This window comes from Sinocyclocheilus rhinocerous, unplaced genomic scaffold (assembly GCF_001515625.1).
Source record: "Sinocyclocheilus rhinocerous isolate Xijiao unplaced genomic scaffold, SAMN03320098_v1.1 scaffold306, whole genome shotgun sequence".
Taxonomy (NCBI): Eukaryota; Metazoa; Chordata; class Actinopteri; order Cypriniformes; family Cyprinidae; genus Sinocyclocheilus; species Sinocyclocheilus rhinocerous.
The window spans coordinates 1,747,325-1,760,433 of record NW_015662161.1 but is presented as its reverse complement, the minus strand read 5'-3'; the positions used below and the strand labels follow the sequence as shown (position 1 = coordinate 1,760,433).

Genomic DNA, 13,109 nt, shown 5'->3' with positions numbered 1-13,109 from the left:
TACATATATATATATATATATATATATATATATATATATATATTGGTTATGTTAATGCGTGGCACGATGTCAGTTTCCGCCATGCAGAGCTTTTTCGAAAATAGTGTGAGGCTCATCCACAGTTCATGAGTCTCGATTTTACACCATATTCCCCTTTCCTCAATCAAATAGAGTAATACTACTCTACATGGAGGTGTAAGGGTTGCAATGACAATTTCGAAGCAATGTTAAGCCTGGATTTGTCATGCCACAAGATTTTTTCCGCAGTGCTTGAAGAAGGCAAGGATATTCACTGTGATGTTGATGAAAATTTATGGCCAAATGTTGAAGGCAGGTTTGATTCAATAACATTGTGTATTTGAAATTATCTCCATTTACACTCCAAAGTGTTTACTTTAAATTACTGTTTCAAAATGCAAATTTTTATTTTTATTTTTCCAGAATACAATACCTTTCAAAATTTTACTTGTATAATTTTTTATGGATTTTGTCAGTTTGTTTGGCTAATGTAAGTGTAATATCCATTGTGATCACTGTGTATATTATACCATATTATGTTTTTTTTTTTTTTATGATACTGTGTTTGTATTTAAATATTTGCCTCAATATGGTCGCCTTGTTTTAATTGTGATATACTATAGCTACTCACATTATTGACTTTGATTGCTAACAGGTGTAATCAATTGGAACTCTGTTTGAATCTGAGTACTTACTGAGCTGTTGCCTTTGCATGTATGTGTGTTTGCCTGACAAAGGTCTTTGACCGAAACGTTGCCACTTTTAACTTTTTTGAATAAAGGGAGAATAACAGTGTGCAGATCTTTTTTCCTATTATTTGATATACCATATTATACTACAGTAACCACCATTGTTTGCTACTGAATTAACAGATTGTTATAAGTACTAAACTGAAAGAAGATAATACTGTTGTGTTTTGGCAATTAAACTGTGTGTAGTGTTTTGCAAAAACTGTGATATAGAATTAAGACCTCAGTGTAAAACAGAAATCTTGCAAATTCAGTAAATTGATTTGGTGAATTAATTTCAGATTTCAGTAACTGCGTTTCAAGATCCAATTTTATTGTTTAAAAAATTGTGAAAAAGTGTATGATCATGTGACACCAAGGACTGTAGTAATGATGTTAAAAATTTTGCATTTCCATCACAGTAATATATCTATTTTTATTTTTACTTATTTTATGTTTTTAAATAAATAAATAAATAAACATTAATAATAAAAACTGTAATAATATTTTACAATATTACTTTTTTTAAAAACCATTACATAAATTTGACCTCTCCTAAACGTTTGAATGGTATTTTATATTTGCACTTTTTTTAAATTATGTGTTTAATTATGTTAGCCTATATATCTTAGCAGAGCATTTAAAAATGAAATAATAACCATTACAAACATAGCTAACTGCAATTTCAGCTGAACGCCTACACACATGTCCTGTTTTAGTCTTGCTATGTTTCAGTTTCTTTCAGGGATGTCTCATAAATTATTTTCCTTGGAAAAATGGATCAAAGAAGACAAGATGGTTGGGAAATAAGAGTGGCAGAAAAAGGGAGGACAAGAACCCCACAGTACCGCACTTTTTGCTGATTACACTATATATTATTATTATTATTATTATTATTATCACTGTAGCTATGAATTTCAGGATTTTTTTTCAGTGTTTTTTTTTTTCACAAGACAAATGCTATAAGCAAAAATACAGAAAAAATGCTGGCAACATTTCTAATTAATTCCCGTTTCACACTATGCTTTACTACAGTCAATAAAGTCAAAATTACTGTTATTGTTATTCTATAATGCTTTCTTAATAATAATAGTTTCCAGTGATGGGCATGTGATTAACTGTTTGACCAAGATTCATTTTGGTAACACAGACTGAATGAAGAGTTTTGAAAAAATGGCTTTAGTTTTGGTCAGCTATAAGATACTTAAATTTAAAGCAAGCATCACATTAACTCTTTTTTTTTCACCAACATTTTCTCTGAACTGCAGTCCTAGAAATGTGATAGAGAGAGCAAGATAGGCATGAAGATCTCTGTACAAGACATAATGTATCACTGACCTGAAAGGACTGTAGAAATGAGTTGAAATATATAAACACAATTTGAGATATATCATCCTCGCCTGGGTTCACAAAGAACAGCATGTATGTGATACCAAGTAAAGGCAGAAGCACTAGAGTGGCCTTCACTGCTTTCCTACAGTCACAGAAAGAGAGAAAATGGAACAGGGAAGAAGAGGAGCAAAAAAATGTAATTAGATTTATGACACATAACTGATTTGACACATTCCCTAACTTCAACTTTGGAGTCTCATTACTTTTTAAAATATTGAGAAAATGTATGACAACTATTAGCCATGTCAGTGATAACAAATTCACACCAATCAGGGCTTTACTATATTTAAACCACATTCAGATGTTCCAAATGTAACATGGTTGCAGACCATATAAAATGTAACACTCAAAAAAATAACGGTTCCAAAAAAGGGTTTTTGTAGCGACGCAACAGAAGAACCATTTTTGGTTCCCCAAAGAACCTTTCAGTGGTCAGTTCTTAAAAGAACCACTTTTTTTCTTAGTGCAAGGAACGATTTTATAATCTAAACCTTAATCCACTACAAGGAACTTTTTGTGAAATGGAAAGATTCCATGGATGTTAAAGGTTCTTCATGGAACCATCAATGCCAATAAAGAAGCTTTATTTTTAAGAGTGTATCGTGTAACATTTCAACATCTGAAGGTTAGGTACATCAAAGGTACATAAAAACATGGAGTTCCTGCAGCTGTATTCTGATTATTTTCGCTATAATGACTGTGTGCCAGAGACGTCATGCTCCAATAAGCTCTTCAAATGGAATCATTTCCATTCCATTCCAAACCATTAATTTCCTGTTATCCTTAAATACAGTAGTTTGTCTATAACGTATAATTTGGCCTCTTATCAAATGTGACAACAAAATACGGCTGTAATGGACAATAAGCCAGCAGAAGAGAAAATGAGAAAAGATCTCAAACTATGATTTTCAGAGTGACAGTAAGAAGTAAAGAAATGTGCACTGCTCAGCAGCAGCTCTAATATTGTAGATATACATAGGTAACGGAAAGTATTCAGACCCCCTTAAATATTTCACTCTTTGTTATATTGCAGCCATTTGCTAAAATCATTTAAGTTAATTTTTTTTCCTCATTAATCTCTCATGATTTTAGCAAATGGCTGCCAGTAAGAAGTAAAGAAATGTGCACTGCTCAGCAGAATACTTTCCGTACCCACTGTACTTAGATATTTAAAGTTAGGAAAAAGCAGACTAATATTTCATTAGTATAATAAATCACTATGCTTGTGTTACAATATTGCTTCTGCACTTGTACTTCAGTCTTGCACTACCACAGTTCTTGCTCACACTTCTCTTTCTGTGTCATCGTGCTGCTTCAGAGCTGCCTACTTCAAACCCTGCCATATTTACATAAGTACATTCAAGACACCTCTGTACACTGAAAACACCTTTTTTTGTGATAGGTTATATCATGTTTCCCTTGCATCCTCTGAACCCCACCACACAAAAATGAAATCTGTATGTTTAAAGTTTTCCATTTTAATCATGTAAGATATACTGCACATTATTTGCATTATCTGTGCAAACTGCTGTTTGCATGCACTTTATAATGTTGGGTCATTCACAAACTATTCAATATTTACTATTCAAAATTATAATGGTTGCTACACACCTGATTATACATTAAATAAATTCTAATTATACAAGTTTTGTTGGCTGTAACTTGACCTGTACTGTACATAGGTAAGCAACGGCTAAGGTCAAGATTTTACTGTAGAATGAGTTGCATTTTAAATAGAACAATTAAACTTGCCTTAAGTTTTGATGTTTAGGTATATGTACATCATGAGTTCCTGCTCTCCCTGTGATCAGGTGTGACCTGCAGACCAGCATCTAAATTTTGATTATTTTCGCTATAATAAATATGTGCCATAGACATCCTAATCTCTTCAAATGGAATAATTTGCCATTCCATTCCGAACCATTTATTTCCTGTTAACCTTAAATACAGTAGTTCATCAAAAGTCAATTTACCAGTAGTCAATAACATATCATTTGGCCTCTTATCAAAGGTGACAACAAAATACACCTTCACTGTAAATTTCAATATGTTAGCGTCACTTACAGGCAAAATTATTGCCTCATAAAAATCTACTTTCAGTTGCTGAATATATTTAAGTTTACACATACGCCAATTTAAGAAACTTGAATATACTAAGTAACCTCAACTAGATTTTACTGAGGCAATAAGTTGGCAAGTTTTTTTTTCAAGTAAAGTTAATAAATTGAAATACAGTGTGTGTGTGATGGAAAATGTTGTATGATTAAAGGTGTCTTAAACAGATTTGTTGTAGTATGCCTACTGATATTGCCTTAAAAAGTAACTTGAATTAATTTAATGATCATCTGAACTTGCAATACCTCGATTTTTATTAAAATGACACCACTAGTGCATCTTTCCTTTAATGTCAATGTATTATGGTTTGTGCAAGGTATATGAAGGACCATGTATGCTGAGTTGAAAATGTCAAACAATATTAGCAGTAACTTCAATGATATGAAGTATTCTTCTGAAAGCAAAAGCAACCCACACACATAAAAAGAACAAAAAATATATGTGCTGTCATCCACTCTGCCAACACTGTATGGCAAGTTTGCCACAGGTTAAGCACAAGTCATTGTTTTCTTCAGAAAATGGAAAAATATAATTAAAGTTAGTAAGTATGGGTTCTGATGAACTCTGAAATCCAAGCAACAATGAAATCCTAACCTTTTTGAGAAAAGAGGATTAATTATACATAAGCTTGTCCTCAAGACTCCTCAAGATTAATGCTTAGCAAATCAAGTGAAACGCCACAACAAAGTTTGCAAATGCATTCTCAGCAAACTCAGATGAAAGGTCTCATTTTATTCCCTGCTCTGACTGAAGTAAGTATTGCCCTGAGATACATTCACACATTAGGGAGTCATGCTTTCAGGTCAAAAGTTTCAAAAAAATCTAAACTGGTAGACTTAAATAGTGGAAAAACTTAAAAACCCTGAAACTTTAAATCCTCAATCCTCAAAACCAAGTAACCTCAGGTGACATGACAACACAGACTTGTATAAAGATAAAGATTAGCTTTTTTGATTGGGTTTAGAACAGATAATGGGTTTAGTGTCTATAGTGGCATGCAGAGAAATCTAGATAACAGTACAAGGCTAAAGAATTTTAAGCAGGTAGGTAGGTGATGTTTTCCTTGATCTATGCAAGGCATTTGGTACACTAAACCACAACAAACTCTTATCTAAATTATCATATCTTAATTTCACAGTTAATGCAATGAAATAGATTGAGTTGTATCTGATTATGAGGAAATAGTGCATTGAAACCTTTTTCATCCTTAACAGTGGGGTTCCTCAGGGATCTATCATTGAGCCTCTTTAGTTTGTACCTGAACGATTCTCTAGAAGCTTGTCCTGATGTAAATATTAAAATTTATGCAGATGACACTGGGATTTATATACATGCTAAAATTAGAGTACAAATTATCTTCTGCAATGACAAAACCCTGATTGCTTACTCAATGCTATCTAGTGCTAAATGCCCAGAAAACCTCATAAATGTATATGCCTCTACAGATGCAAGTAAAATGTACCTGAATTCAGTGATTTTTTGTTCCTCACTCTCATATTGTATAAAATCATGGTCACACGCAGGAAAGTGCCACATGTTTTGAAACTACAAGAGGATAAATAAATAATGACAGAGCATTTATTTTTGGGAGAACTCTTCCTCTACTGAACATGAAACAGGATTTCATTCAGCCTGAGCAAACACATCTTACTGCTCTTGCTCATTACAGTTAAATTGAGCAATAGTTAGTAAAAGATCTTTACCTGTATTGTATTGTTTCAGATGTGGTCGAGGCCCTCAGCTTTGTCATTAAAATGCGCACAATGTTGAAAAGGAACACAAAATTTATCTATATCGGAGAGAAAGAAAAGAGATGTAGATCAGTGATTGTGCATTTTCTCGAAATAGTTTGATGTTTCTGCACATAACATGCAGACATTTAAAGCTGTGGAGAGCTCATAAAGACACTAGTAGGTTTTGCCCCTGCAGAATGGCTTACATTAAATACTGTTGTTATTATAATGCTTTTACATGAAGAAGATATAAAAAAATAGAACAGATTCAACTTCTTAGCTAGCAACAGGTCAATAATTCTCTTAAAGCTCAAGTGCTCTATCTGAAAACAGCAGACATTGCTATCATATTAAAAGCTGATATCATGGAAAGGACTGGCTTATATTATTTGCTGATGTTAATAATTGTTCAAAATAGCATTGGGTATTACATTTACATATTGGCCATCTCAGGCTTTGTAATGGTTTAAGAGTTCATTTTTGTTCGCTTTCTTTCAAATTATTCACACTGTTTCTCTATTTGCTGGAGGAATTAACAACGACAAATCAGAGGTAAGCAATAATACAATAATACTTACAAGAAGAACTAAAATCACAGGCCCCTGATAAATGTAGTCTATGTACTTCCCAGGTTCCTTCCCAAACCAGCATCTGAAAAACAGAATATTAGTTACACTTAAAGTACATTTAAAGTACTAAAAAGTGGGACAATTAGTCTCAAGAAGTACTGAAATAGTACACATTCACTTTTAGTACTATTCCTATACTTACTACATAAAGTTATTTGGATCATTTAAAAAATATACTTAAACTGTACTTAAGTTTACCTAATAAAATTAATTTGAAGTGTACTTCGGGACAATTAGTCTCAAGAAGTACTGAAATAGTACACATTCACTTCTAGTACTATTCCTATACTTACTACATAAAGTTATTTGGATAATTTAAAAAATATACTTAAACTGTACTTAAGTTTACCTAATAAAATTAATTTGAAGTGTACTTCTTTTTTTTTTTGTAAGGGTCCTATGACTTCTACGTAATCAGACTTATTTTCACTTTGCGGATGATAAAACAGTTGAAAAAACTCCCATAGACTTACACTGAAGAAGGGATCTGAGTCATCTCATAATTGCATAGCAATTCACTAAAAACAATTCAAAACACCACAGCATTGTGGCAGTGTTTTATTTTTTGAGCTGTGAACAATGAACAGATTTTTGAGTTACACTTTATTTTGTGTCCTTGTTACAGTGTAATTATACAGTACATTTAAGTACTGAGTAATATTAATGAACTACATGGATTTACTATATGGTTAGAGTTAGGATTAGGGTTTGGCTTAGAGTTCCTTGCATGTAATTATGCATAATTTATTGTAATTATAATAGTAAGTGCATGTAACGTGTAACAAGGACACCTTAAAATAAAGTGTTACCGATTTTTGTTTACAAATAGATACAACATTAGATACAACAAAAAGGCCACACTTATTTCTTAGACTTTTGTTTCGTATTCTAACTATTCTTTCAGTTTTATAAACATTTAATCTGGAGGAAATTCCACTAATTTCCAAGTATTATCACAGGCTAATTAATTGACATCTCTTGCCAGATATACTCTTTTTTTTTCACTCCAATCATAATTATTTATTTCTACAAGTCAGCAACTTACTGTTCGTTTTCGTTGTAAAGTTTTCCAATGGCCCACGCTATAATTATCGGACACGGTATACCTGAAAGAGAGAAGATTGCGTACATTGGCAAATCACACTTTACAGACAGCAGCTGATAAAAATAAAAATAAAAACTTGAAAATGAAACATTGTTTTCCCAACAGGTGAATATCTATTGAAATGTACTAAACAGCTGTGCCATTTTTGTGTACAATATTTCAGTGCAAAAAGCTTTTTATACCCCATCCACCCACAACTTAATCAAGCACTAAATGCACTGAACCTGTGCTGTGGGAAGTTTGTGTGATTTTTCAAATACGCACCTCATTCACAAATGTCAGCACTATTTGCCTGCCACAATTAACACTGAGCTATTACTGCCCACAGAAAGATGGATGAACAGAAATGCATTTGAAAACTGTGCATGTGCATTTCTTTTGATCATGGCATTCATCAAAAGATGATCAAACGACAGAAGAAGAGTGCTAAATACTGGCACTTTTTACATTCGTAAACTGGGAATTGCACCCTGCTGATTACATGTAATAAAATGTTTGAGCTTATTTAGGCCAATACCCAATATACACTATAAACTTACATGCAAATAAACAATTCTATCAGAGGGCACAATTCTCTATTGTATTTTAATGAATGTTGTGAAGAAGATGAAACCATATTGAACAAAACCATTCTCTGAAGTGTTTGATCACACACACTGTAGGTCAGTCTTATTTCAACAAAGCCACGTTAAACAAAGGGTTGTATTGTGTGTAGTGTTTCGATGCCAGTGATTTCTTCATCTAAATGAGCAGGGAGCAAGAAATCATTAATCTATTAGGAAGTCACATGGAGGAGCCATTAAACACAAGTCTGCTGAAAGACCCCAAGAAAAAGCAGATTTTTCAACCTAGAGTGTAAAATTTGTTTAACAATGACCAGCAGACTGCTAACAGAACACATCAGATATTGAGCCAGAGAGATTGTCATGAACTACTTGAGTCTACTTCATCAAACCTATTCATAATTGCAATATGCAGCTGATGCCAGTAAGCTCTCCACCATACTGGCATCTTTTTAATCGCATTCACTTGTATCACTTATGCATTTTAAAGGGGTCCTATTATGCTATTTTACAAAGTCTTGATTTTGTTTACCATAGCAACCTGCGAGCTTCAGTGTAAATATTGCGTCAATATATAATCAATTTGAGCGCGATTTAAACCCGGATGATTGTAACCACTCCAAGTTCGTCTGCCTTGGGAAAGCTAGCGTGTCTCCGACATAGTGATAACACTCGTGGCCTTCTCTAGTGCAGCTCAACCAGGTCTCGTCCCATTCGTCGGTATTTGTGATATCACAAATCCTGGAAAATATGCGTTGTAGTCCAAACGAGTCGTTCGTTGTAGTTTTTGAAAAGTGATTTCTGTTAAATAAAATATCTCCTTTTGAAGTGGACTTTGAGCTTTGTAACTTTGCAGATCTTTTTTATGCTCAAACAGCAACATTACAGACTAACTAAAGTTGAAAAAGTGAAAAAGCATAATAGGACCCCTTTAAAACATTTACTTAAAAATAATAATACAAGAGCAACAAACATCTTTTGTTACTACAAACTGTTGTTCAGCAATAATAAACAGCCTATTATTATTAACAGTCACCTTCTATTCTGACCATTAGTCAAGAAACACTCAGTAAACACAGCAGGGGTCATGATGATTACAGCTTTAATAGCGCTCTAAAAAACAGCTCACTCAAAGCGAATCTCATGTTTTAAGTTATTTCAATTTTGATTTAATTTGAATGTGACTGAAAATGATAGTATGAGTTGGTGAGTTGTTTGCTTTGTAATTAGTCCCTCCATTTCCACTAATTTGTTTGACTGATTCATGCCAATTTACAAACATGATAGGCAGGCATTACGACACAGGCAGGGGTAATGAGCCGATAGCATGATGGAAACATTGCCTCCTCTCATGACCTTTTGCCTGTATGTAGCAGTCCCTCCTTCACACTCAAACAATGCTACAGGAGCTATACTGCAACATCATTCAGTTTTTTATCTTGTTTTGTTTCGCTTTTTTGCCTCCTCAGTGAAAATTCCACTACTCTATGCATCTTGCAAAAAATAAGTTTGGCCGATATCTTAAAAAAGAAACAGCAGAAACAATTTGGTTGAAGGCAATTTATGTCAATAGTGGCATTTTGTCTTACCTGCTGAGCTGGTCCCATTAAATCAGCAAAGTGACAGAAGTGCTGGTCGCTTGACTGAAGTATGATTTTCTTGCACACGTACACACTGTAGCTATATCTGGTTGTCCTTTTAGTGCTTAATCCTGATCTGGACACACACAGTTCAGTAATTTACGGGAGTGACAGCTGCATTCTACAACTGAATTGACTCCTGAAAAATTCTATGTAGTGTATACAGAACCAAACTGAACAACTTGTTGTTAATGACATATTTCAATGCGTATCAGAGTTGTCATGCAAGAAATCACAGTGAAGAAGGTACGTCTTGACTCAGTGTTGCCAGATGTGGATATTGAAAAACAGCAAACGAGAACAAGCCTATAATAAATTTAAAACTGGACATGCTGCTGTCTGGGCATGCTGCTGTTCTCATTCCCCGAGGATGGCACCCCGCTGGTACTTCTTGGTAGGGATACACCGAAGCCAAACAAAATGAAACACTGGGCCGAAGGCTGAATACTGAACATGGTTTTTCGCATTTTTCCCCCCCATGTATTTCGCCAATTTTTTTCACCATTGCATAAATTAAATAGCCAAAATGTGCTAACATTCATTTGCATTTTTTAACATTCTAGCAGACATTATACCAACAAAGCACAATTTAACTTAAAATTAATAAGTCAGTAAAATAATATTTTTTGGCCATTTTTGAGACCGCCTTCTTGAATCAGGCATGTATTTTTTTACTGTACAAATAAATGCAGCCTTGCTGAGCAGAAGAGATTTCTTTTAAAACATTTGAATATATTACAGATCCCAATTTGAACACTATGTGTGAATGTTATAATAAATGTATTAATAGAGCTGTTGTAATTATTATTATCGTTATTATTGTCTTACTTTTTTTTTTTTATAGAGCAACAGTAAAATCACAATACCAACATTTATGAATGTTGATTGAGTTCTTGCTTTTTCTCAGCTTTTATTTTGGCAGAAACCCGCAGGAAGACCTCAGTGCTTCTTTTTGTTGACAACAGCAGATTTATAAATTATGTTTGTCGCACGTATCGCATTGTCACATGCCTTTAAAAAAAATCATAAAAATGTGACTATGCAATTGATCAGTAAAACTGTTTCAGCGCAGATTTTCTCGATCTTTGGACTTTGAAGCCTGGCTAACAAGCTCGTGCAACGCTGTTTGAATACATGCAATTCGTGCGTGTATTAGAAAAATAAAATTCTGCAGTTTATTTACTAATTGTTTAAAGCCATTTCGCGATTTCAATCATCAAACAGTAACCAACAACAACCCTTCCTCTTCTCATCATAGACATGAGATGCAGCACTACCAATCTCTCACTGTCGGTGCTTGTAATGTGCCAACGTGTTTGCTGCATTAGCGTACGCCTCTATTTGATCGCATCATGTCATTGTTCAGTACAATTTATTCAGTCTTTTCGGTTATTCGGAACGCAATTTTGGTTGCCGAACATTCGGTGCATCCCTACTTCTTGGAGACTTCAACATCCACGATGATAAGCACAGCAGATTTATAAATTATGTTTGTCGCACGTATCGCATTGTCACATGCCTTTAAAAAAAATCATAAAAATGTGACTATGCAATTGATCAGTAAAACTGTTTCAGCGCAGATTTTCTCGATCTTTGGACTTTGAAGCCTGGCTAACAAGCTCGTGCAACGCTGTTTGAATACATGCAATTCGTGCGTGTATTAGAAACATAAAATTCTGCAGTTTATTTACTAATTGTTTAAAGCCATTTCGCGATTTCAATCATCAAACAGTAACCAACAACAACCCTTCCTCTTCTCATCATAGACATGAGATGCAGCACTACCAATCTCTCACTGTCGGTGCTTGTAATGATTTTTTACACTTTTTGACACAAAATGCTTCCACACTGCCAACATGTTTGCTGCATTAGCGTACGCCTCTATTTGATCGCATCATGTCATTGTTCAGTACAATTTATTCGGTCTTTTCGGTTATTCGGAACGCAATTTTGGTTGCCGAACATTCGGTGCATCCCTACTTCTTGGGGACTTCAACATCCACAATGATAAGCCATTTGCTGCTGACTTCCACTCTCTCCTAGCCTCTTTCGACCTTCAGCGACTCAACACCACAAATACCCATAAATCAGGTAACCAGCTTGATCTCATCTTTACATGCAATTGTATCACAGATAACATCTTGGACAAACCCTTCATGTTTTGGATCATTTCATTATTACTTTTAATCTACATCTACCTTCTTCCACCCCACCAACCCCTCTGCCAGTTTTGTTTAGACGAAATCTGAGGTTTCTTTCTCCTTCTCGACTCTCCTCTGTGGTATCATCCTTCCTTCCCACCCCCACACATTTCTCATCATTAGATGGAATTGTGCTACAGATACAATATGTACTACCCAAACTAGCTGCCTAGACAATATCTGTCCTATTTCCTCCAGACGAGCATGTGCTACTCCTTCCAACCCCTGGTTAACCGATGTCCTCCGCAAGCATCAGACTAAACTCAGGGCAGCGGAGAGAAAGTGGCACAAATCAAAAGACTCTGCTGATCTCAGCAAGTATCAGTCATTGCTATCTTCATTTTCAACCAAAGTTCACGCTGCCAAAATGGCCTTCTTCCACAACAAGATCAACAGTGCATCAGACACACGCAAACTCTTCAAAACATTCAATACCTTCCTTTGCCCCTCCACCACTTCTTTAACTGCTGACGATTTTGCTAATTACTTCACTAACAAAACCACATCCATCAGCAATCAGTTCTCGGCTCCACTCACCCAGGAACTCACAGTAAACACTCAACACAGCTGACCATCTTCTCTCCTCCTTCTCTCCTCTTACAGAAAATGAAGTGTCTGAACTTATCTTCTCCAGCCACCCTACCACCTGTCCTCTAGACCCAATCCCCTCACATCTTCTGCAAGCTATTTCCCCTGCAATCATGTCTTCACTCACACACATCATCAACACATCTCTTCTCACAGGCATTTTCCCCACTGCATTCAAGCAGGCTCAGGTAACCCCATTGCTTAAAAAACCGACACTAGATGCTTCACTTGTTGAGAGCTACAGACTCGTCTCTCTCCTCCCGTTCATAGCAAAGTCACTTGAACGCATTGTGTACAACCAAGTGTCTTCCTTCCTCTCACAAAACAACCTGCTGGACAATAACCAGCGCTTAATTTGTAAATTGCGAGGTCCCGGAACAAAGTGGGGTGACGGATC

At 35.0% G+C, this 13,109-nt stretch overlaps 1 protein-coding gene across 1 annotated transcript in view; it reads right to left on the bottom strand.

Moving 5' to 3' along the window:
* The window catches only part of LOC107727503 (corticotropin-releasing factor receptor 2), a 73,008-nt gene that overhangs the window by 20,558 nt on the left and 39,341 nt on the right, over window positions 1-13,109 (bottom strand). Inside the window, exons 7-10 of the mRNA XM_016537375.1 lie at window positions 7,661-7,721; window positions 6,565-6,637; window positions 5,957-6,042; window positions 2,085-2,220 (exon numbers count right to left, since the gene is read on the bottom strand). Coding sequence (XP_016392861.1) covers window positions 2,085-2,220; window positions 5,957-6,042; window positions 6,565-6,637; window positions 7,661-7,721 — 356 coding nt within the window. The remainder of the gene's footprint in view (window positions 1-2,084; window positions 2,221-5,956; window positions 6,043-6,564; window positions 6,638-7,660; window positions 7,722-13,109) is intronic.